Source organism: Bombina bombina, chromosome 3, assembly GCF_027579735.1.
Source record: "Bombina bombina isolate aBomBom1 chromosome 3, aBomBom1.pri, whole genome shotgun sequence".
Classification (NCBI taxonomy): Eukaryota; Metazoa; Chordata; class Amphibia; order Anura; family Bombinatoridae; genus Bombina; species Bombina bombina.
This window is the reverse complement of record NC_069501.1, coordinates 272,159,059-272,185,749: the sequence shown is the minus strand read 5'-3', so window position 1 is coordinate 272,185,749 and position 26,691 is coordinate 272,159,059. Positions and strand designations below refer to the sequence as shown.

General features: G+C 41.7%; 1 protein-coding gene across 1 annotated transcript in view; it reads left to right on the top strand.

Annotated features, from left to right (window-relative positions):
* The window catches only part of AIPL1 (aryl hydrocarbon receptor interacting protein like 1), a 200,365-nt gene that overhangs the window by 5,928 nt on the left and 167,746 nt on the right, over positions 1 to 26,691 (top strand). The window contains exon 2 of the mRNA XM_053704603.1: positions 21,459 to 21,577. Within this exon, the coding sequence (XP_053560578.1) occupies positions 21,482 to 21,577 (96 nt within the window). The 5' untranslated portion in view covers positions 21,459 to 21,481. The remainder of the gene's footprint in view (positions 1 to 21,458; positions 21,578 to 26,691) is intronic.

The window sequence follows — 26,691 nt, the reverse complement described above, 5'->3', positions numbered from 1 at the left end:
AGCACTGCTTCTCTGCATCCTGCTCTCACAATAGCGCTGCTTCTCTGCATCCTGCTCTCACAATAGCGCTGCTTCTCTGCATCCTGCTCTAACAATAGCGCTGCTTCTCTGCATCCTGCTCTAACAATAGCGCTGCTTCTCTGCATCCTGCTCTCACAATAGCGCTGCTTCTCTGCATCCTGCTCTCACAATAGCGCTGCTTCTCTGCATCCTGCTCTAACAATAGCGCTGCTTCTCTGCATCCTGCTCGCACAATAGCGCTGCTTCTGTGCATTCTGCTCTAACAATAGCGCTGCTTCTCTGCATCCTGCTCTCACAATAGCGCTGCTTCTCTGCATCCTGCTCTCACAATAGCGCTGCTTCTCTGCATCCTGCTTTCACAATAGTGCTGCTTCTCTGCATCCTGCTTTCACAATAGTGCTGCTTCTCTGCATCCTGCTCTCACAATAGCGCTGCTTCTCTGCATCCTGCTCTCACAATAGCGTTGCTTCTCTGCATCCTGCTCTCACAATAGCGCTGCTTCTCTGCATCCTGCTCTCACAATAGCGCTGCTTCTCTGCATCCTGCTCTCACAATAGCGCTGCTTCTCTGCATCCTGCTCTAACAATAGCACTGCTTCTCTGCATCTTGCTCTAACCATAGCACTGCTTCTCTGCATCCTGCTCTCACAATAGTGCTGCTTCTCTGCATCCTGCTCTCACAATAGCGCTGCTTCTCTGCATCCTGCTTTCACAATAGTGCTGCTTCTCTGCATCCTGCTCTCACAATAGCGCACCTTCTCTGCATCCTGCTCTCACAATAGCGCTGCTTCTCTGCATCCTGCTCTCACAATAGCACTGCTTCTCTGCATCCTGCTCTCACAATAGCACTGCTTCTCTGCATCCTGCTCTCACAATAGCGCTGCTTCTCTGAATCCTGCTCTCACAATAGCGCTGCTTCAATGCATCCTGCTCTCACAATAGAGCTGCTTCTCTGCATCCTGCTCTCACAATAGCGCTGCTTCAATGCATCCTGCTCTCACAATAGCGCTGCTTCACTGCATCCTGCTCTCACAATAGTGCTGCTTCTCAAAATAGCGCTGCTTCTCTGCATCCTGCTCTCACAATAGCGCTGCTTCTCTGCATCCTGCTCTCACAATAGCGCTGCTTCTCACAATAGTGCTACTTCTCTGCATCCTGCTCTCACAATAGCGCTGCTTCTCTGCATCCTGCTCTCACAATAGTGCTGCTTCTCACAATAGCACTGCTTCTCTGCATCCTGCTCTCACAATAGCGCTGCTTCTCTGCATCCTGCTCTCACAATAGCGCTGCTTCTCTGCATCCTGCTCTAACAATAGCGCTGCTTCTCTGCATCCTGCTCTCACAATAGCGCTGCTTCTCTGCATCCTGCTCTCACAATAGCGCTGCTTCTCTGCATCCTGCTCTCACAATAGCGCTGCTTCTCTGCATCCTGCTCTAACAATAGCGCTGCTTCTCTGCATCCTGCTCTCACAATAGCGCTGCTTCTCTGCATTCTGCTCTAACAATAGCGCTGCTTCTCTGCATCCTGCTCTCACAATAGCGCTGCTTCTCTGCATCCTGCTCTCACAATAGCGCTGCTTCTCTGCATCCTGCTCTCACAATAGCGCTGCTTCTCTGCATCCTGCTCTCACAATAGCGTTGCTTCTCTGCATCCTGCTCTCACAATAGCGCTGCTTCTCTGCATCCTGCTCTCACAATAGCGCACCTTCTCTGCATCCTGCTCTCACAATAGCGCTGCTTCTCTGCATCCTGCTCTCACAATAGCGCTGCTTCTCTGCATCCTGCTCTCACAATAGTGCTGCTTCTCTGCATCCTGCTCTCACAATAGTGCTGCTTCTCTGCATCCTGCTCTACAACCAACCAACACAGTTATATAAATACACTTTATTCTATAAGATACAATGAGTCCACGGATTCATCCTTTACTTGTGGGATATTATCCTCCTGCTAACAGGAAGTGGCAAAGAGCACCACAGCAGAGCTGTCTATATAGCTCCTCCCTTAACTCCACCCCCAGTCATTCTCTTTGCCTACTCTCAGTATTAGGAAGGGTAAAGTGAATGAGTTGATAAAATGTTAGTTTTTATTTTCTTCAAGCAAGAGTTTTTTATTTTAAATGGTACCCGTGTGTACTATTTTCTCTCAGGCAGCAGATGGATGAAGACTTTTGCCTGGAGGCTGATGATCTTAGCATTTGTCACTAAGATCCAGAGAAGTTCCCACAGAATGGCTGAGGAGTACTTAAGAAACTTCAGTGTGAGGAACGTTTTTCATGCAATAAGCAGTGAGGTATGTTCAGTCATTTTTTTCTGGAGTGACTGTGGTATTTCAGAATTGGCTGACAGTATCCCCATGAGGGTAAGGGTAAGCAGTAATCCTAAGAGAAGAGGGGTATTACTAAGCTTGCATATAGGGGCTAAGAAAAAATGGTTGACACTGAGTTTGAATGTTTGTGGGCAAACGTTTATTAACTGGGAGTGCTGATAACGTTTTTTGGCAAGAAAATATTTATTCATCAGGAACGTTTTTGATGATTTAATAAGAGGGTACACTTGGCTTCTTTTCTGGGTTTAAGAACCCACATGGCTAGTTTGAGACCACTCTGGTGCGGTTCATTTAGGCTGAGAAACATCGAGTGAGATGGGCGGGGCCTATTTATCCTACATTGGTGTATCCGGTCCACGGCTTCATCCTTACTTGTGGGATATTCTCAATCCCTACAGGAAGTGGCAAAGAGAACACACAGCAGAGCTGTCCATATAGCTCCCCTTAGGCTCCGCCCCCCAGTCATTCTCTTTGCCGCTCTAACTAGTAGCATCTCCAAGGGGGTGGTAAAGAGTATGTGGTGTTAGTTGTAGTTTTTTATTTCTTCTATCAAGAGTTTGTTATTTAAAATAGTGCCGGCTTGTACTATTTACTCTGAAGCAGAAAGTGATGAAGATTTCTGCTGAGAGGAATATGATTTTAGCACCAATAACTAAAATCCATTGCTGTTCCCACGCAGGACTGTTGAATACCAGAGAACATCAGTTGGGGGGAACAGTTTGCAGGCTTAACTGCTTCAGGTATGATCAGTCATTTTTCTAACAAGACCATGTAATGCTAGAAGACTGTCAGAAATTCCCTCAGGGATAGGTAAGCCATTTTTATTAGACTCTGTATAAAATGATGGCTTATATTAAGGGCTCTATGCTGGTTGACACTATTGTGGGCTTAATCGATTGCTTTTTAGCATGTTCTCAGTATAAATAAGGTGTTTTTTAAGACTTTAAAGCACTTTTTGGGGTTTAATTTGCGCCTGGCACTTATTCGGTCACCTAAGTTAGTCAGAAAGGCCCCTCCACTCTGGAATGAAGAGGAAGGAGGCCTCATTTTCGCGCCTCAATTGCGCAGTTGTTTTGACTAGGCAGTTCATGCAGCTTCACGTGGGGAGTCCAGAGACATCAGAAAGGACTTCATAGAGGCTTATTTCTTACTTAAATAATCTCTAAGGAAGGTAAAAGCCACAGTAGAGGCTGTGGCATTGTACTGTAGTGTTTTTTAACCGGTTAATTGCTGTTATTAGCTCTGGTTTGGGCATTAAGGGGTTAATTTGTGTGCAATCTTTTCAATGCATTAAGACACTGTGGTGAAAATGTCATTAAAATTGGATGTTTCCTTGATGGTTTTTTGATGTTTCAGTAATAAAGTGTGCACTTTTATTATTTAAAGACACAGTAATGTTTTTGTCAAAAATAATTTTTATTGCATTGAAGTTCTGTTTAAGTCTGTCAAACATGTCTGACCCTTCAGATAGCCTATGTTCTGTATGTGTAAAGGCCAAGGTGGTTCCCCCATTAAATTTATGTGTGAAGTGTTCCAAAGCATCCAAACAGCTTAAGGACCATACAATCACGCTTAATAATATAGCCCAAGATGATTCTTTAGCTGAAGGTATATCCCCTCCTTCTGTGTCAACACCAGCTATGCCCGCGCAAGCGATGCCCAGTACATCTAGCGCACCAATTGCTATTATTATGCAACAGTTAGTAGCAGTAATGGATAATTCTCTTGCAGCATTTTTATCCAAACTGCCAGCTTTTCCAAGGAAGCGCGATTGCTCAGTTTTAAATACAGCAAATGAGCATGCAGATGCAGAGGATAATTTATCTGTAGTGCCCTCACATCAATCTGACTTGGCGGTGAGGGAGGGCCTGTCTGAGGGAGAAATTTCTGACACAGGAAAAGTTTCTCAGCAGGCAGAGCCTGATACCATAGCATTTAAATTTAAGCTAGAACACATCCGCGCCCTACTTAAGGAGGTCCTAGCTACACTTGATGATTGTGACCCTTTGGTGGTCCCAGAAAAATTGTGTAAAATGGACAAATTCTTAGAGGTCCCAGTACACACTGATGCGTTTCTGATACCTAAGAGGGTGGCGGATATAGTGACTAGGGAGTGGGAGAGACCAGGTGAACCTTTTGTCCCCCCCCTATATTTAAGAAAATGTTCCCCATTGTTGACCCCAGAAAGGACACGTGGCAGACGGTCCCTAAGGTAGAGGGGGCAGTTTCAACACTAGCTAAACGCACAACTATACCAATAGAAGATAGTTGCGCTTTCAAAGATCCTATGGATAAAAAATTAGAAGGTTTGCTTAAGAAAATTTTTGTCCAACAAGGTTTTCTTCTTCAACCAATTTCTTGCATTATTCCTGTAACCACGGCAGCGTCTTTTTGGTTTGAGGAATTAGAAAACTCGCTCCAGAAGGAGACTTCTTATGATGAAGTCATGGACAGAATTCACGCCCTGAAGTTGGCTAATGCCTTCATTACAGATGCCGCTTTTCAGTTAGCTAAGTTAGCGGCGAAAAATTCAAGTTTTGCAATCATGGCGCGCAGAGCGCTTTGGCTAAAATCTTGGTCGGCGGATGTGTCGTCCAAAACAAAATTGCTTAATATTCCTTTCAAGGGTAAGACCCTATTCGGGCCAGAGTTGAAAGAAATTATTTCGGATATCACTGGAGGAAAGGGCCATGCTCTCCCACAAGATAGACCTTTCAAAGCTAAAAATAAGTCTAATTTTCGTTCCTTTCGCAACTTCAGGAACGGACCTGCTTCTACCTCTACAGCCACTAGGCAAGAGGGTAACGCATCCCAGCCCAAACCAGCATGGAAACCATTGCAAGGCTGGAACAAAGGTAAACAGGCCAAGAAGCCTGCTGCTGCTACCAAGACAGCATGAAAGGTTAGCCCCTGATCCGGGACCGGATCTAGTAGGGGGCAGACTTTCTCTCTTTGCTCAGGCTTGGGCAAGAGATGTTCCGGACCCCCGGGCACTAGAAATTGTCTCTCAGGGGTATCTTCTAAAATTCAAGGATTTTCCTCCAAAGGGAAGGTTCCACATGTCTCGCTTATCTTTAGACCAGATAAAGAGACAGGCATTCTTACATTGCGTAGAAGATCTTTTAAAAATGGGAGTGATACACCCAGTTCCAACAGCAGAACAAGGACTGGGTTTTTACTCAAACCTGTTTGTAGTTCCCAAAAAGGAAGGAACTTTCAGACCAATTCTGGATTTAAAAATCCTAAACAAATTCCTCAGAGTTCCATCATTCAAAATGGAAACCATTCGGACAATTTTACCAATGATCCAGGAGGGTCAATATATGACTACCGTGGACTTAAAGGATGCGTACCTGCATATTCCTATCCATAAAGATCACCATCAGTTCCTGAGGTTCGCCTTTCTGGACAAGCATTACCAGTTTGTGGCTCTTCCTTTCGGATCGGCCACTGCTCCCAGAATTTTCACAAAGGTGCTAGGGTCCCTTCTAGCGGTGCTAAGACCAAGGGGCATTGCTGTACCACCTTACCTAGATGATTTCAGTCGGACAACATGACGACTGTAGCATACATCAATCATCAGGGGGGAACAAAGAGTTCCCTGGCGATGAGGGAGGTATCCAAGATCATCAAATGGGCAGAGAATCACTCCTGCCATCTATCAGCAATTCACATTCCAGGAGTGGACAACTGGGAAGAGGATTATCTGAGTCGTCAGACTTTCCATCCGGGGGAGTGGGAACTTCACCCGGAGGTTTTTGCCTAGTTAACTCAACTATGGGGCATTCCAGATCTGGATCTGATGGCGTCACGTCAGAACTCCAAAGTTCCACGTTACGGGTCCAGGTCCAGGGATCCCAAGGCGACATTAGTAGATGCCTTAGTGGCGCCTTGGTCATTCAATCTAGCTTATGTCTTTCCACCGTTTCCTCTTCTCCCCCGGCTAGTAGCCAGGATCAAACAGGAGAAGGCTTCGGTAATTCTGATAGCTCCTGCGTGGCCACGCAGGACTTGGTATGCGGACTTGGTGAACATGTCATCGGTTCCACCATGGAAGCTACCTTTGAGGCAGGACCTTCTAATTCAAGGTCCATTCGAACATCCAAACCTAGTTTCTCTGCAACTGACTGCTTGGAGATTGAACGCTTGATTCTAGCTAAGCGTGGATTTTCGGAATCAGTTATAGATACTCTGATCCAGGCTAGAAGGCCTGTCACCAGGAAAATTTACCATAAGATATGGCGGAAATATATTTTCTGGTGCGAATCCAAGGGTTACTCATGGAGTAAGATTAGAATTCCAAGGATACTATCTTTTCTCCAAGAAGGATTGGAGAAAGGTCTATCAGCTAGTTCCTTAAAAGGACAGATATCTGATCTGTCTGTTTTGTTACACAAGCGTCTGGCAGCCGTGCCAGATGTTCAGGCGTTTGTACAGGCTTTAGTCAGAATCAAGCCTGTCTACAGACCTGTGGCTTCTCCATGTAGTCTAAATTTAGTTCTTTCAGTTCTTCAAGAGGTTCCGTTTGAACCTCTACATTCCATAGATATTAAGTTACTATCTTGGAAAGTTTTGTTTTTGGTAGCTATTTCTTCTGCTAGAAGAGTTTCTGAATTGTCTGCTTTGCAGTGTAATTCACCTTATCTGGTGTTCCATGCAGATTAGGTTGTTTTGCGTACCAAACCTGGTTTTCTTCCAAAAGTGGTTTCTAATAAGAATATTAACCGGGAAATCATTGTTCCTTCTCTGTGCCCTAATCCAACTTCTAAGAATGAACGACTGTTACACAATCTTGATGTGTTTTGTGCTTTAAAATTCTATTTACAAGCAACTAAAGATTTCAGACAAACATCATCCTTGTTTGTTGTCTATTCTGGTAAGAGGAGAGGTCAGAAAGCGACTGCTACCTCTCTTTCCTTCTGGCTGAAAAGCATCATCAGATTGGCTTATGAGACTGCTGGACAGCAGCCTCCTGAACGAATTACAGCTCATTCCACCAGAGCTGTGGCTTCCACATGGGCTTTCAAGAATGAGGCTTCTGTTGAACAGATTTGTAAGGCAGCGACTTGGTCTTCACTGCATACATTCACCAAATTTTACAAATTCGATACTTTTGCTTCTTCGGAAGCTATTTTTGGGAGAAAGGTTTTACAAGCAGTGGTGCCTTCCGTTTAGGTTACCTGACTTGTTCCCTCCCTTCATCCATGTCCTAAAGCTTTGGTATTGGTTCCCACAAGTAAGGATGAAGCCGTGGACCGGATACACCAATGTAGGAGAAAACAGAATTTATGTTTACCTGATAAATTTCTTTCTCCTACGGTGTATCCGGTCCACGGCCCACCCTGGCAATTGAGTCAGGTTTACATTTATTTTTCCAAACTACAGTCACCACTGCACCCTATGGTTCTCCTTTATCTCCTAACCGTCGGTCGAATGACTGGGGGGGCGGAGCCTAAGGGAAGCTATATGGACAGCTCTGTTGTGTGTTCTCTTTGCCACTTCCTGTAGGGATTGAGAATATCCCACAAGTAAGGATGAAGCCGTGGACCGGATACACCGTAGGAGAAAGAAGTTTATCAGGTAAACATAAATTCTGTTTTTCGCGCCTCAGTTGCCCAGTTGTATTTGCAAGGCAAGCTCCAACTCCAGTGGGCCCTTGTGGAAGTATTGGGCCAAATCGAAGCTTTAACCCTGTTTTCCAGATCCCTGAGGGCAGGTAGGCGCCACAGCAGGGCTGTGGCGAGGTGCAGGGGGTGTTTTTTCCAGATTTAAAAGCTTATTAACTATCCGTTTTTTACAGTAAGGGTTAAGTGTTCCTTTCCTTGTGGGACAAACTTAGCTGCATTATTTGAATACTTATATCAAAAAATTGAAACAATTTGAATATTTTGAAGCAGTTTTGCAAAACGTGTATGCTTTTTTTTTTTTTCTCTTAAAGGTGCAGGACCGTTTTTTAAGATTGTTATTTTTTCTCTAAATAAAGTGTTTTCAAGCCTGTTTGTGATCATTACTAGCCTGTTTAACATGTCTGACATTGAGGAAAGCCAATGTTCAATGTGTTTGGAAGCCATTGTGGAATCCCCACTTACAATGTGTCCCTCATGCACTGAAAGGGCAATAAATTGCAAAGAACATATTTTGGCTGATAAAAGTATGTTGCAGGATGATTCTCAGTCAGAAGGGAATCAGGTTATGCCATCTAATTCTCCCCAAGTGTCACAACCATTAACGCCCGCACAAGCGACGCCAAGTACTTCTAGTGCGTCTAATTCTTTCACCCTGCAAGATATGGCCGCAGTTATGAATACTACCCTCACAGAGGTTTTATCTAAGCTGCCTGGGTTGCAGGGGAAGCGCAGTAGGTCCGGTGTGAAAGTAAATGCTGAGCCCTCTGACGCTTTATTATCCATCTCCGATGTACCCTCACAATGTTCTGAGTTGGGGGTGAGGGAATTGCTGTCTGAGGGAGAGATTTCTGATTCAGGAAAGATGTTCCCTCAGACAGACTCAGATATGATGGCTTTTAAATTTAAGCTAGAACACCTCCGCTTGTTACTCAGGGAGGTTTTAGCGACTCTGGATGATTGTGACCCTATTGTAATTCCACCAGAGAAATTGTGTAAAATGGATAGATATCTAGAGGTTCCTACTTACACTAATGTTTTTCCGGTCCCTAAGAGGATTTCAGACATTATTACAAAGGGGTGGGATAGACCAGGTATTCCCTTTTCTCCCCTCCTACTTTTAAGAAAATATCTCCCATATCAGACACCATTCGGGATTCGTGGCAGACGGTCCCTAAGGTTGAGGGAGCTATTTCTACCCTAGCTAAGCGTACAACTATACCTATTGAGGACAGTTGTGCTTTCAAAGATCCTATGGATAAAAAATTAGAGGGTCTTCTAAAGAAAACATTTATTCATCAGGGTTTTCTTCTGCAACCTATAGCGTGCATTGTTCCTGTAACTACTGCAGCTGCGTTTTGGTTCAAGGCTCTAGAGGAGGCTCTTCAGGTTGAGAACCCATTAGATGATATTTTGGATAGAATTAGGGCTCTCAAACTAGCTAATTCTTTCATTACAGATGCCGCTTTTCAACTGGCTAAATTAGCGGCAAAGAATTCAGGTTTTGCCATTTTAGTGCGTAGAGAGCTATGGCTTAAGTCCTGGTCTGCTGACGTGCCATCAAAATCTAAGCTTTTAGCCATCCCTTTCAAGGGTAAGACCCTATTCGGGCCTGAACTGAAAGAGATCATTTCAGACATCACTGGAGGAAAAGGCCATGCCCTTCCTCAGGATAGGACAAATAAGATGAGGACCAAACAAAATAATTTTCGTTCCTTTCGAAACTTCAAAGGTGGTTCCTCTACCTCCTCCCCTGCTGCAAAGTAGGAGGGGAATTTTGCTCAATCCAAGTCGGTCTGGAGACCTAACCAGACTTGGAACAAAGGTAAACAGGCCAAGAAGGCCCGCTGCTGCCACCAAGACAGCATGAAGGGGCAGCCCCCGATCCGGGCCAGATCTAGTAGGGGGCAGACTTTCTCTCTTTGCTCAGGCTTGGGAAAGAGACATTCAGGACTCCTGGGCTTTAGAAATTGTGACCCAGGGGTATCTTCTAGACTTCAAAGATTCTCCTCCAAGGGGGAGATTCCATCTTTCTCGATTGTCTGTAAACCAGACAAAAAGAGAGGCGTTCTTACGCTGTGTAGAAGACCTTTATACCATGGGAGTAATCTGCCCAGTTCCAAAAACAGAACAGGGGCAGGGGTTTTACTCCAATCTGTTTGTGGTTCCCAAAAAAGAGGGAGCCTTCAGACCAATTTTAGATCTCAAGATCCTAAACAAATTCCTCAGAGTCCCATCCTTCAAGATGGAGACTATTCTGACTATTTTACCAATGATCCAGGAGGGTCAATATATGACCACCGTGGATTTAAAGGATGCGTATCTGCACATCCCTATCCACAAAGATCATCACCAGTTCCTCAGGTTCGCCTTTCTGGACAAGCATTACCAGTTTGTGGCTCTTCCCTTCGGGTTTGCCACAGCTCCCAGAATTTTCACAAAGGTGCTAGGGTCCCTTCTGGCGGTTCTAAGGCCGCAGGGCATAGCATTGGCGCCTTATCTGGATGATATCTTAATTCAGGCATCAATTTACCAACTAGCCAAATCTCACACGGACATCGTGTTGGCTTTTATAAGATATCACGGGTGGAAGGTGAACGTAAAAAAGAGTTCACTTATCCCCCTCACAAGAGTTCCATTCCTGGGAACTCTGATAGATTTGGTAGACATGAAAATTTTTCTGACGGAGGTCAGGAAATCAAAGATTTTAACCACCTGCCGAGCTCTTCATTCCATTCCTCGGCCGTCCGTGGCTCAGTGTATGGAGGTAATCGGACTAATTGCAGCGGCAATGGACATAGTTCCGTTTGCTCGCTTGCATCTCAGACCACTGCAACTTTGCATGCTCAATCAGTGGAATGGGGATTATGCAAATTTATCTCCTCAGATAAATCTGGATCAAGAGACCAGAGACTCACTTCTTTGGTGGTTGTCACAGGATCATCTGTCCCAGGGAATGTGTTTCCGCTGGCCAGCATGGGTCATAGTGACGACGGACGCCAGCCTTTTGGACTGGGGTGCAGTCTGGAATTCCCTGAAAGCACAGGGTGTGTGGACTCAGGAGGAGGCTCTCCTCCCGATAAATATTCTAGAACTGAGAGCAATATTCAATGCGCTTCAGGCGTGGCCTCAGCTGGCTTTGGCCAGATTCATAAGATTCCAGTCAGACAATATCACGGTTGTAGCATATATCAATCATCAGGGGGAACAAAGAGTTCTCTTGTGATGATAGAGGTTTCCAAAATAATTTGATGGGTAGAGACTCTTGCCATCTATCAGCAATCTATATCCCAGGAGTGTAGAACTGGGAAGCGGATTTTCTAAGTCGTCAGACTTTTCATCCGTGGGAGTGGGAACTCCATCCGTATGTGTTTTGCACACCAGAATTGATCTGATGGCATCTCGTCAAAATGCCAAACTTCCTTGTTACGGATCCAGATCAAGGGATCCTCAAACAGTACTGATAGATGCTCTAGCAGTACCTTGGTCGTTCAACCTGGCTTATGTGTTTCCACCATTTCCTCTCCTTCCTCGTCTGATTGCCAGAATCAAACAGGAGAGAGCTTCGGTGATTTTGTTAGCACCTGCATGGCCATGCAGGACTTGGTATGCAGACCTGGTGGACAATACATGTCATCTCTACCACCATGGACTCTGCCACTGAGACAGGACCTTCTCATTCAAGGTCCGTTCCAGCATCCAAATCTAGTTTCTCTGCGGCTGACTGCCTGGAGATTGAACGCTTGATTTTATCCAAGCGGGGATATTCTCTGAGTCGGTCATAGATACCTTGATTCAGGCTCGAAAGCCTGTCACTAGGAAAATTTATCATAAGATATGGCGTAATTATCTTTATTGGTGCGAATCCAAAGGCTACTCATGGAGTAAGATCAGGATTCCTAGGATTTTGTCTTTTCTCCAAGAAGGATTGGAGAAGGGACTATCAGCTAGTTCCCTAAAGGGACAGATATCTGCTTTATCAATTTTACTGCACAAGCGTCTGGCAGATGTTCCAGACGTTCAGTCGTTCTGTCAGGCTTTAGTTAGAATCAAGCCTGTGTTTAAACCTGTTGCTCCGCCATGGAGTTTGAATTTAGTTCTTAAAGTTCTTCAAGGGGTTCCGTTTGAACCTATGCATTCCATAGATATTAAGCTTCTATCTTGGAAAGTTCTGTTTTTAGTTGCTATCTCTTCGGCTCGAAGAGTTTCTGAACTATTTGCATTGCAATGCAACTCGCCTTATCTTGTTTTCCATGCTGATAAGGTGGTTTTGCCTACCAAACCTGGATTCCTTCCTAAGAATATTAATCAGGAAATTGTTGTTCCTTCTCTGTGTCCTAATCCTTCCTCTAAGAAGGAGCGTCTGTTGCACAACTTGGACGTGGTTCGTGCTTTGAAGTTTTACTTGCAAGCGACCAAAGATTTCCGTCAAACATCTTCACTGTTTGTTGTCTATTCATCAAAACGTAGAGGCAAAAGCTACGGCTACCTCTCTTTCTTTTTGGCTGAAAAGCATCATCCTTTTGGCATATGAGACTGCTGGACAGCAGCCTCCTGAAAGAATTACAGCTCACTTTACTAGAGCGGTGGCTTCCACATGGGTTTTTAAAAATGATGCCTCTGTTGAACAGATTTGTAAGGCTGCGACTTGGTCTTCGCTTCATACCTTTTACAAATTTGATACTTTTGCTTCTTCAGAGGCTATTTTTGGGAGAAAAGTTCTTCAAGCAGTGGTGCCTTCTGTTTAGCCATCTTTCTTGTCCCTCCCGTTCATCCGTGTCCTGTAGCTTTGGTATTGTATCCCACAGGTAATGGATGAATCCGTGGACTCGTCGTATGTTATAGAAGAAAAGTGAATTTATGCTTACCTGATAAATTGATTTCTTCTATGATACGACGAGTCCACGGCCCGCCCTGTCAATTTAAGACAGATTATATTTTTTTGATTTGAAACTTCAGTCACCTCTGCACTTTTTAGTTTCTCCTTTTTCTTCCTGTACCTTCGGTCGAAAGACTGGGGGGTGGAGTTAAGGGAGGAGCTATATAGACAGCTCTGCTGTGGTGCTCTTTGCCACTTCCTGTTAGCAGGAGGATAATACCCCACAAGTAAAGGATCCGTGGACTCGTCGTATCATAGAAGAAATCAATTTATCAGGTAAGCATAAATTTACTTTTTTACCTCTACGATTACCTTGTATCTAAGCCTCTGCAAACTGCCCCCTTATTTCAGTTCTTTTGGCAGACATCCATTTTAAGTAGCTGGTTATTGCTACCGCGAGCCCGATCTCTTGTAATTTTCTAAAAGTGCCCCAAATGCCCCCAAAATAGAGGGCATTATATTTTTTTATTAAAAAAATGTAGCATTGGGGTCTAAAGTTGGTGGGAGTGGGGTGTTAGAAAAAAACTGGCACTGAAAAGTGCCTTTACATTGCGGTCTATGGGAACTGTGTGTTCCCAGTAAACATATATGTATATGACTATACACATATTAACACATAAATATATATGTAGTATAGTCATATACATATATATTTAAAAACATGCTGCCATCGCTGTACTACTTACCCCTTAACTGCGCAAGGTTCTGATGCCGTCACTGACGGCATCGGAATGAGGCTCCCATTGAAGCCTATGGAAGCGATCTCTTATGAGCGCAATGCTTCCCAGCAATGCAAACGTGAGCTTGCATTCGTATTGCTGTTAACTTGTTATACCAGCGCACATTAGCAGTCACTGGTATTACACAGGGGAGCACAAATATCGCTTTCGTCCATAAGTAGGCACCGTTTTTCAGTTTGGCCAGATATACCTGTGAAATCAAGAAGAACACTACGAGTTTCTATTAGAAGGAAGTGGCCACAACTTTTCTCATCTTCTAAAACAGGATTTTAACAGTTCTCCCACTGTAAACCCTAAAACCGCTAAGTAATGAGGTTTTCTCCATTGCAAAAATGTTACCAAACCTGTACAACCACCCTGTTCGGAAGGTGTTTTGTCTTTGCACAATTTCTTTTACTGTAAGTAGATTGTAACACGAGGTTCCAGATATTGTAAATCGCCTCTCTTTTTTTTTTTAACACTATTGTTGAAGTCTCTCACTTAAAAAACAAACAAAACAAAACACGTCATCTCTATCAATGACAAACAAAACAGAACAGCAAAACGATAAGATCCCAGTCATGAAGACGCAATTACATTTGAAATTCTGTGTATGAAGGTGGCTGAAATGTGTACTGAAACTGACAATTACAACAATGTGTGAATTAGAAACAACATTTAAAGAACACAAATACTACGGCCAGTTTCTAAGTGTTGCAGTGGTGATTTCTTTTGAATTTTTAACCCCTTAATGACAGAGGACGTACCAGGTACGTCATAGAAAAAACTTCCCTTAATGACAGTTGACGTACCTGGTACGTCCTCTGTTGTCTGAAGTGCTGGAAGCGATCATGATCGCTTCCAGCTGCTTACAAGGGCTTGTAGTGATGCCTCAATATTGATGCATCACTACAATCCCCCATTTTACATACCGATGCAGAAAGGGCCACTCTTTGGCCCCATCTGCATCGGCTATGTATGTGTACAAAGTAGTTGGTGGGTGGGAGCTGCTTTTAACAAGGATTGCCTTACTTGTTTATTTCCCATGCGATCTAACAGTGTCTGCTTTTTGCTGCCCGGTGTGTAGCTTGTTGCGGTGGGGGGGGGCAGGGGGGCGGGTGCGTGCCTGTGCGCGCGCACGCAAAATATGCAGCCCACTTGGTAAAAAAAAAGATCGATGTAGATGCAGGGGCATATCTGTTCTTTAGTAAGGGATCTGGGAGGGGGAGGGATGTACATTATTTAGGGGGGCCAGCTACACTACAGAAAACAAATATTAGATTAAAAAAGTAAAAAAAAAAACTATTTTGGGGGGCAAATTGGGTACTGGCAGATAGCTGCCAGTACCCAAGATGGCGGCAAATAGAGTGGGAGGGTTAGAGAGATGTATGGGGGGATCAGGGAGGTTGTGGGGTAAGGGGGGATCCATCACTGCAGACTGTATGACAAAAAACAAAACAAAAAAAAAAAACATTATTTTTATTTCAGTACTGGCAGACTTTCTGCCAGTACTTAAGATGGCGGTGACAATTGTGAGGTGGGGAGGGAAGAGAGCTGTTTGAGGGGGGTCAGGGGGGGATCAGGGGGTGGGATGTGTCAGGTGGGAGGCTGATCTCTACACTAAAGCTAAAAATTAACCCCACAAGCTACCTAATTAACCCCTTAACTGCTGGGCATATTATAAGTGTGGTGTGCAGCAGTAATTAACGGCCTTATTATTACCAAAAAGCAACACCAAAGCCATATATGTCTGCTATTTCTGAACAAAGGGGATCCCAGAGAAGCATTTACAATGATTTGTGCCATAATTTCACAAGCTGTTTGTAAATAATTTCAGTGAGAAACCTAAAATTGTGAAAAATTTAAGTTTTTTTTTTATTTGATCGTATTTGGTGGTGAAATGGTGGCATGAAATATACCAAAATGGGCCTAGAGCAATGCTTTGGGATGTCTTCTAAATATAAATATATACATGTCAAGGGATATTCAGGGATTCCTGAAAGATATCAGTGTCCCAATGTAACTAGCGCTAATTTTGAAAAAAAGTGTTTTGGAAATAGCAAAGTGCTACTTGTACTTATTGCCCTATAACTTGCAAACAAAGCAAAGAACATGTAAACATTGGGTATTTCTAAACTCGGGACAAAATTTAGAAACTATTTAGAATGGGTGTTTTTTGGTGGTTGTAGATGTGTAACAGATTTTGGGGGTCAAAGTTAGAAAAAGTGTGTTTTTTTCCAATTTTTTCCTCATATTTTATATTTTTCTTATAGTAAATTATAAGATATGATGAAAATAATGGTATCTTTAGAAAGTCCATTTAATGGCGAGAAAAACGATATATAATATGTGTGGGTAAAGTAAACGAGTAAGAGGAAAATTACAGCTAAACACAAACACTGCAGAAATGTAAAAATAGCCATTGTCATTAATGGTAAGAAAATTGAAAAATGGTCCGGTCATTAAGGGGTTAATTAGTCTCAAAAAAACCTTTTGAAATGTATAGAGAAAAATGAATTGTAATCTCCAAGAACATTTTTGCTCCATGTTAAAAATATGGATTTTTATTTTTGGTGAGACGAAAATGCATTCTCGGCCCAGATAAACACCCAAAAACCTGCGATTTTGATCACATCTAAACTAAAACTGTCCTTTTTTTGCAGGATACCCACTGATAGATTGGAATTGATACATATTTTTTAAAAGCCCCCAAAAATGGGGTATAGTGAGATTTTTGAGCAGTTTGAAATGGGTTTGAAATCGAAAACCCCATGAAAATCCCCTCCACGCATTTCACACAGGAATTCTGATTGATTTGAATGGGGGTTACTGTATATTTTAATATAAATCACTTGAAAATCATAGCCTTATTAGGAACATAATGCATGGTAGAGCTTTGTAGATTTATATATATGCATTGCTCATGAATCAGCTGCGTTGTACACAATGAGAATGAATACTATACATGTCCTAGAATAGATAGTATAGTTATTTCATTGATTTTTAGTGCATTATTCTATAATATACATTAAAGGGAAAGTCAATCCTAGCGTTTGTGAAATGCTAGGATTGACCATTGAAACAAATAAAGGGGACTTTCATTCATGAAGTATAAAATATACTTTTATATAGCTCCTTTATTTGTTTTAAGCGTTGCCACACTGAGCTGCTAAGGCAGCCCACGGCAGAACGCTGCTTTGCTTGAAAGGTGACATTTTCACCTCTTAGTCAGTAGCCATGCGGGAAATCTGACTTGTCGCCCTGTGACGCCGGATTTCCCGCACAGCTATTTGCTAAGAGGTGGAAACGTCACCTCTTAGCAAAGCAGCGTTCTGCCATGGCCTGCCTTAGCAGCTCAGAGCGGTGATCGCTTGAAACAAATAAAGGAGCTTTCAGCAAGAAGTATTTTATACTACATGAATCAAAGTCCCCTTTACACTTTAAAATCTACATTTTAAATTTCCACAGAATATATTCTTGTATGGTTCATGAATTATATATTTATACTATACTGATCATATGCACATAAATGGAACAAATGACCTACAAGTTGCTTACTTCTTGTGGGCTGATTCAAACCTGGCTAACATTGTGCCGTAATTTATTTTAGAATAATGCTCAAACAGAGAAATGGTAGCTAAGATACAAAAAAAAAAAAAAATTGCTTTTTTGTTAAGCCTTCTTTTTTCCAGCAAATTGTGTTTCTGCCCTCCCTAACCAGAGGTTTGCTCCAACACCACCTCACAGACATTTTACCCTGGAATCTGTGACTTCAAAACTATACTCCTGCTGGGAGCTATGTCAACTCAGCACAAATTAGTTGTTTGGAGAGCTGCTGCTTTAGTATTTCACACATTTTTTCCCCCTCTGATAAAGATAACAGTTGTGAAACATATTTTCTGTTGAAATACTACTTCTGAAATAAATATTGGAAAAAAAGTCAGTAACAGCAACTGGTAACTTATATGATGGGTTACTGCATATATCAAGTAAATCTATTTGTCCAATCGCCCTCTTTGTTATTAGAGATGATCAGTGGTTAAAATAGTGCTGTGGAAGAGTGTTATCTTGATGTTAATGCATTGATTAAAAAACAGGTTAATACTGTAGGAATAAAACTTCTGTAATTTTCTACTCCACATGTTATATAATAAGCATCAATTAGAATGATATCTCGTGGAAAGAAGAGAGCATTTATTAGGTGTAACCATTAATGGGAAGGCGCTGTAGTCATCACCATCAGATGTTAAGGTTTTCGCAGACATAAATATGCAAGTTACTAGACCCTGTTACAGAATTAGAGTTTGTATGAATGGGCTAAGGACAGAGGGAGGATCTAAAACATGCTGGACAGGACTTAGTTATTTTATAGTCAGGAGAGAACCATGCCATTAGCTTGTTAGCAAAATGAGACTTGGCAATCTTATAGTCTAGAAAAAGCCAGGTCAGCAACTTAGAAGCAAAAATGGACTTGGCAAGTTTGGAGCCAGAAATCAACCAGGTAGCAACTTGGGCGCAAAACAGTTCTTGCTTGACAACCTTATAATCTGGAAAGTAATGGGTCATCAATTTAGAGAAGGAGGATTTTTGTTTTGGCATATCATAATCTGGTAACATGGCACAAACCCAACAGTCTCTATTAGAACTTTACTGAAGATCGCAATTTCCATAAAAGAAACTGCTAATTAGATACAGTGGGCTAGATTACAAGGGGCGCACAATTTTGCGCTTTTCGGTCAAGCGATAACACTGTCAGAAGTAAAATTTTCCCACACGTGAGTTAGCACTCGTATTAATTCATTAATTAAGTAAAATTTTGCGTGCAATTGAAACCCGATGCGCGTTAACTAAAGGTCTTTAGATATCGCAACCACGCTAACTTATGCTTTGGGGTAGATTTAGCAAGCAGTGAATGCTTTCTACCCCCAAAGTTTTTGGCTCGCTGGAAACAAAAGTTAAGAAGCAGCGCTTGTAAGACCGCTGCTCCTTAACTTATCTGCCACCTTTTAGGTAGCAGACTGCAATCTTCCAGATCCGATACAATTGGGATGATTGACACCCCCTGCTAGCGGCTGATTGGCCATAAATGTGCAGGGGGCCTCGTTACAAAAGCATTTCACTAGAAATGCTTTTGCAATAATAAATGCCGACAGCGTATACTGTCGGTATTTAGCAATGTCGGGCGAACATGGTTCGCTATAGCGAATCATGACCACCCGGCTATTGATAAATCTACCCCTTAGGCTTAGGGTCTACCTGATGTAAGCAAATCCATATTAAGGGACCATATAAGCCAACTAGGCAAATTTTTTATATTTCATGGTCAGTTGCTATGTCTTTCAATGTCTTACTCTGTCTGGCTCAGGTTCCTGAAATAATTCAAAATAAGTGTACTGATTAGTGAAGCAAAATCAATTTTTGTGTCTCAGACTATAGGAGTTACATTAAATTTACTATCTTAGATTACTTTCACTTATGAAATCATCATAGTAATAAAAGCAGATTTCACCTAGAAATACAATGCTGCATAAGATATTTTTACTGCACCAGATTTTATAAAGACTGTACATTTTTTGTCTGTAGCATTGTCTAAAAATCCTCATATGACAGTATGGAAAATGTAATTTTTTTTATATCTTAAAGGGATATAAAATCCCAATTTATTTCATGAATTAGAGTATACAATTTTAAACAACTTTCCAATTTACTTCTGTTATGACGTTTGTTTCATTCTCTTGGTATCCTTTGTTGAAGGTGCAGCAATGCACTACTGAGAGCTAGCTGAACACATCTAGTGAGCCAATGACAAGAGGCATATATGTACAGCCACCAATCAGCAGCTAGCTGCCAGTAGTGCATTGTTGATCCTAAGCCTGCCTAGGTATGCCCTTCAACAAAGAAAAGAAACAACAGAAAGCAAATTAGATAACAGATGTACATTGGAAAGTTGTTTACAATTTTGTGCTCTTTCTAAATGATGAAAGTAAAATTTTGACTTTACTATCACTTTTAATAATAAACTGTCACTTATTTACTTCATATTTTCTAGGTTTGCATTGACCGCTTGCCCAAGGAAAACTTATCAGCAATTTTTACTTGGCTATACAAAAGTTGTAAACCTTTTTAAAAGTCACTCAAAGTGTAAAAAAATATTAAATTTTTGTAAACAAATTACACTTTTTACTATATTGTTAACCTCTGCAAATGGGTTTAACACATAATTATAGCTGTGCATCCCTCCACTAATGTTCTGTGTCTAAGCAAGCTAAGCCTGCTGATTGGTGGATTTATACAAAGAAGTTGAAAATAGTTAAAGTACCACACACCCAGGCAAAATGTATTGTTAGTCCTGAGACAGGGCTGATGAACCAATAAAGAGCGTGTACGGTGTGTGACTTTCCAGGTTACAAGCACATGGGAATAAAAGAGACGTAATCCACAAATAAAATTCTGTAACAAAATAGACAATTATATTTTACACTAGTGTGTGCCCTTTAAATACTGCTTTACCATAATGTAAATGTTGATTTAGGAAGAATTATCACTCAAAGCTGAGGAAAGCAGCTTCTCTAAAGATAAATTAATTATCTACTTGTTTCCCCTCTGAAAATATGATTTCCCGTTTGGGAATATAATTTAGCTTTATCTTGATGTATAACTCGCTGACATTACCAACTGGGGTAATGTGCAGAATGCATGAAGAGGCTGACTAGTGATATAAAATAGCTGACCCAACATGCTGAATGAGGCCCAGGGTGTAATCCACTGGTGATATAAGGCAGTGATTTTTGACCTTTTTTTTGCCGTGGCACACTTTTTTACATTAAAAAATCCTGTGGCACACCACCATCCCAAAATTTTAAAAAAATCACACATTGTAGCCTAATACAGTGTGTATATATATATATATATATATATATATATATATATATATATATACACATATATACATACACACAAACACACACATACTGTATTTGTTGTGCTGTTATGCCATGCCTCCTACAAACTACCCCTGCACTGGGAGTAAAAAACAAGCAAAGTTTAAAAAATATGTCACACTGTTGTCAGTCTGCCGTGGCACACCTGAGGATCTCTCACGGCACACTAGTGTGCCATGGCACACTGGTTGAAAAACACTGATATAAGGTACTGAATAAGAATTAGCTCATGGTCAGACAGGCAGGGTCAGCAACAGACACAGACAGAGCACACACAGGAACAACTAGCATGCAAATATGGCTATAGGCTGTAAAAAATGAAAGTGGCTGGAAATAAAAAAAACACAAGTGTATTGATACAACATGTGACACATCATCAAAAACATGCAGTTGCCAGGCAACCCATGGCATGATGATTAGAGCCCTGAAGAGAGTAAGATGATTGTGTATCTCCCTCACATCCTGTACAACTGTGCAGACCTTTTTCACATATTACAGAATGGGATCCACAAACACACAGAATATGGAGAAGTTTCTATCATTGGAAATACATATATCATTTTAGTGACTCTAGACCCTGGTACAAGCTTGTACATTTTCTAATCTGGCGTGAAATTGTATTTTCTCCTGTTTGGTAACTTTCCAAGTGTCTATCAAAGTAGTTGTATTGCGAGTGATATCAATATTTGTAGTTTATTTTTGTTTTTATTAACAATAAAAAAAGAATATAAATACAGATCACATTTTTCACTGTTTTTTTGTTTTGTTATGAATGAATAATATTTTTTATGATACTTCTGTTAAGTGATACATGTTGTATTAAAAAAAAGTACTAGTTATATAAGCCTGCTAATGCTGAACATTGTCTGACAATACAGCCTAAGACATTTTAATCCTTCCTTGACTATATATAAAGGTTAAGCTTGTGGTTTTAATCTGTATTCACCCAGTACACTCAGAGAAAGCAGTTACAATGGAAGAAGCTATTTTATTAAACGTGGAAGGCGTGAAGAAGAAAATTCAGCATGGAGGAACTGGCGAGCTACCAAACTTTATCACAGGAGCAAAGGTTTGTTTTAATTTACACAATCTAAATTACTACATGAGGTAAATAAAATACTATTTGATTTAGAAGTTAGTAGTTCCAGAGATAGCTTCATAATGGCCTACAGAATGCACCAAATGTGCGATAGTGTTTATCCAACTTCAGTGCTTCAGATATCATTATAATAGCAAACAGTAGGGGGCGCTCAGAAATATGTCACTATTGCAATAAAATAAAATAATAGGCACATTAGATTGGTTACATGATTTGATTTTATCTCTAAGGAACAATGGAGATAGATGTTTAACTTGATAGAGGATTACTAAAAAATAATCCAAATTACAATAGGACCCAGCTTTTCATTTTTGCTTATTTACTTACTTTCAATATTAGTCTGACTTTCTGTTTTTCAAAACAGCTGTAGAGTGTGGATTATAGGATTAAGATCTCCAAGAGTATTATCACATGATGCTACAGGATTGTGTAATACAACAGATGGTGTGACTAATGCTAATTGTTTCATTTTATGTACAGAAACAATTGTATATTACAGTGAAACATAAATTTGTGTATTAAACATTTTTTATGGAATAAATCAAATAATCATATTCTCTGCTTATGAGTGAGAATTGTTTTTTTTTACAGCATCTATCTGTCTGTCTATCATTTATATATTTATCTATCTATAAAATATATATCTATCTACCATATATCTATCTATATACCTAAAATCTATCTATCATCTATCTATCTATAATCTATCTATCTATTTTCTCAAACCTTTTCTATGTCTTAACCACTATTCATGTGCTTCCATTTCCTATACAGAACAAATATAAACATAGAACAGTGCCATTATTAAGAAGCTATTAAAGGGACAGTTTACTCAAAAATGTTCTCCCCTTTAATTTGTTCCCAATGATCCCCTTTACCTGCTGGAGTGTATTAAATTGTTTACAAGTAGCTCCTTTACCCTTATAATGGCATTTGAAATTGTTAATTTAGCATGTGGTATCCCCACCTATTCTGAAAGTTTGTGGCCGCGCGTACCAGCTATAGATAAGCTTTGTAAACACAGCCAGCAGAAGAAATTACACTCCCAGTGTGATAAAGCAGAGATAAGGTAATAAAATGTTGATTTTCCTTTGTTCTTTCAAAGTACTGGTGATTGTTTTAAGGACAGATATAAGATAAAGAAGCAGGTATATGTGCACAATGTGATACAGTAATGAGATCTGATTATACCTACAAGCTCAACCTATTTTATTAGGCTGTGGCTTCAAAACACAAAATCAGAGCTTTAATATACACAAAAAAACCTTAAAAAGCTAATTTTCATACATGTTTTATTCTGCAGTTGGTAAAAAAGCAATTGTAAACACATTAAGGGAAAAACTATTTTACAGTATACTGTCCCTTTAACTGACATAAGTAAAACGTTTAGGTCTAAAGCTCTCTAAACTGGTGAGATTGTCTAAGCAGTCTTGTACTGCAAGGTCCTAGAGAATTTTTAAAAGGCAAATTTTGAGACCTGCTGATCTCGCTATGCAGGGTTCTGAATGAGAGACACATGCATCTCAAAGTAATGTTCAAAGAAAGCCCTTATAGATATTGCAAGATTTCTCTCCATGCTGTTAAATTTTTGATCATCAGGCCCTTAGACTTAAAGGGACATGAAACCCAAGATGTTTAATTCTTGGTTGTAGAGGATACAATTTTAGACAACTTTCCAATTTACTCCCATTATCAAATTTGCTTTATTCGCTTAGTATTCTTTGTTGAAGAAACAACAATGCACATGGGTTAGCTAATAACATGAGGCATATATGTGCAGCTGCCAATCAGCAGATACGGAGCCTACCTAGGTATGCATTTCAACAAAGGATATCAAGAGAATGAAACAAATTCGATGTTAGAAGTAAATTGGAAACTTGTTTAAAATTGCATGCTCTAATTGAATCATGAAAGAAAAAAGAAATTGGGTTTCATGTCCCTTTAACCACACCATTATTTTAAGTATACAAAATGAAAGCTAAACTATGTTGAATTATGAAAAAGATCTCACAAATATATTTAATTACAATTTTACCCAGAAATCCATGCTAACTTTTTCATGTATGTTCGTTTTACTTTTGCTAATGAGTAGTAACAAGGCAAATATACTTTCATATTTGTATCAATAAATTCTAGAATGATAGACCTCTTGGAGTTAAAGATCTGTTTAAAAAAATGATAGAGGTTATAACAGGAAGTGGGGTATACAATATTTTTAGTTGAATTGCTGAATACATAGGGTGCTTTATAGGATATTTTAACCAGGTTAGGATTTACATATACATATAGTTTCAGGGCTTTAAAAAGGGCTCTTCCAAATCCTATAATATAAAAGGCCAAGTGTGTTTGTCTGAAGCTGTCATGCGCAGTAGAGACAGCACAAGGACAAACACACCTGGCCTTCAACAAACTGACCTGGACTGGCTGCTGGCACCTAATACGTGAAGGGGGCGGAGCTGGACATGAAGGGGCAGAGTCTAAGCGTGACAGGGGCAGGTCCGGACAGGAGCTGACGTGGCTGTCTGAGTGTCTTCATGAGAGAGAGAGCAGCACAAGAGCGGGGTGAGAGAGCAAAATAGAGGGTTGAGAGTGAGCAAAAGAGAGGGGTGAGAGAGAGTAAAAGAGAGAGGGTGAGAGAGCAAAAGAGAGGGGTGAGAGAGCAAAAGAGAGGGGTGAGAGAGAGAGCAAAAAAGAGAGGTGAGAGAAAGCAAAATACAGGGGAGGGAGAGAGCAAAAAAGGGGGGAGAGAGAGCAAAAGAGGGGGAGAGAGAGCGTAAAAGAGAGGGGGAGACAGAGAGAGCAAAAGAGAGGGGGTGAGAGAGCAAAATAGAGGAGTGAGAGAGAGAGCAAAAGAGAGGGGGAGAGAATGCAGAAAAGAGGGGGAGAGCAAAAGATAGGGGGGAGAGAGAGCAAAAGAGGGGAGAGAGAGAGCGAAAAAGAGAGAGGGGAGAGAGACCAAAAGAGAGGGGGAAGAGAGACCAAAAGAGAGGGGGGATAGAGACCAAAAGAGAGGGGGGGAGCGACCAAAAGAGAGGGGGAGAGAGAGAGAGCAAGCAAAAGAGAGGGGGAGAGAGAGAGCGGGCAAAAGAGAAGGTGAGAGAGAGAGTGCAAAAGAGAGGGGGGAGAGAGAGCAAAAGAGAAGGGGGGTAGAGAAAGAGCAACAAAAATGCGAGAGAGAGAGCAAAAGAGAGGGGAGAGAGAGCAAAAGAGGGGGAAAGAGAACAAAAGAAGGGGAGAGAAAGTGCAAATGAGGGGGAGAGAGAGAGCAAAAGAGAGGGGGAGACAGAGAGCAAAAGAGAGGGGACAGAAAGCAAAAGAGAGGGGGTGAGAGAGATCAAAAGAGAGGGGGAGAGAGAGCAAAAAAGAGGGGGAGAGAGAGAGCAAAAGAGAGAGGGAGAGAGCAAAAGATAGGGGGGGAGAGAGAGCAAAAGAGAGGGGGGAGAGAGAGCAAAAAAGAGAGAAGGGAGAGAGAGAGCAAAAAAGAGAGAAGGGAGAGAGAGAGAGCAAAAGAGAGGGGAGAGAGTGCAAAAGAGAGGGGGAGAGAGAGAGAGCAAAAGAAAGGGGGAGAGAGACCAAAAGAGAGGGGGGAAAGAGACCAAAATAGAGGGAGGGAGAGAGAGAGAGCAAGAAAAAGAGAGGGTGAGAGAGAGAGAGCGGGCAAAAGAAAAGGTGAGAGAGAGTGCAAAAGAGAGGGGGGAGAGAGCAAAAGAGAAGGGGGGTAGAGAGAGAGCAACAAAAATGAGAGAGAGAGAGAGCAAAAGAGTGGGAAAGAGAACAAAAGAAGGGGAGAGAAAGTGCAAATGAGGGGGAGAGAGAGAGCAAAAGAGAGGGGGAGACAGAGAGAGCAAAAGAGAGGGGGAGAGCAGGCAAAAGAAAAGGTGAGAGAGAGAGTGCAAAAGAGAGGGGGGGAGAGAGCAAAAGAGAAGGGGGTAGAGAGAGAGCAATAAAAATGCGAGAGAGAGAGAGTAAAAGAGAGGGGAGAGAGAGAAAAAGAGGGGGAAAGAGAGCAAAAGAAGGGGAGAGAAAGTGCAAAAGAGGGGTAGAGATAGAGCAAAAGAGAGGGGGAGACAGAGAGATCAAAAGAGAGGGGGGAGACAGAGAGAGAGCAAAAGAGAGGGGAGAGAGAGCAAAAGAGAGGGGGTTAGAGAGAGATCAAAAGAGAGGGGGAGAGAGATCAAAAGAGACAGGGAGAGAGAGAGCAAAAGAGAGGGGGAGATATAGCGAATAAGAGAGGGGGGAGAGAGAGCAAAAGAGGGAGGAGAGAGAGAAAGCAAGCAAAAGAGAGGGTGAGAGCGGACAAAAGAGAAGGTGAGCGAGAGAGTGCAAAAGAGAGGGGGGAGGAAGAGAGAGCAAAAGAGGAGAGAGAGTGCAAAAGAGAGTGGGAGAGAGAGCAAAAGAGAGGGGGGAAATAGCAAAAGAGAGGGGGAGAGAGAGCAAAAGAGAGGGGGAGAAAGAGTAAAAGAGAGGGGAAAGAGAGAGCAAAAGAGATGGGGGAGAGAGAGCAAAGAAAATGGGAGAGAGCAAAAGAGAGGGGTAGAGCACAAAACAGAAGAGGGGAGAGAGAGAGAGCAAAAGAGAGGGGGGGAGAGAGAGAGAGCAAAAGAGAGGGGGAGAGAGAGCAAAAGAGAGGTGGGAGAGAGAGTGCAAAAGAGGGGGAGAGAGCGCAAAATAGAGGGGGAATAGAGAGAGCAAGAGAGGGTTGAGAGAGAGAGCGAAAGAGAGGGGGGAGAGAGAGAGAGAAAGCAAATGAGAGAGGGAGAGAGAGAGAGCAAAAGAGAGGGTGGAGAGAGAGAGCAAAAGAGAGGGGAATAGAGAGAGCAAAATAGAGGGGGGGGAGAGAGCAAGGGGTGGGACCGCTGTACTGCAAAAAATGGCCCGTGTACACGGGCTTTAGGACTAGTATTTTATAATGCATTGGCTGTGAAGTCATCCATGACAGTATGAATGCATAGGTGCTCAATAATATAGGTCATTTTTGTCTTTAAACATCAGTGTAAACTCTTGAGGTACACTATCATGATTCAAGACAATTGTGAGGAACCTTGACTTTTTTAATTTTTAACATTTTATGATGTTTGCTTCAG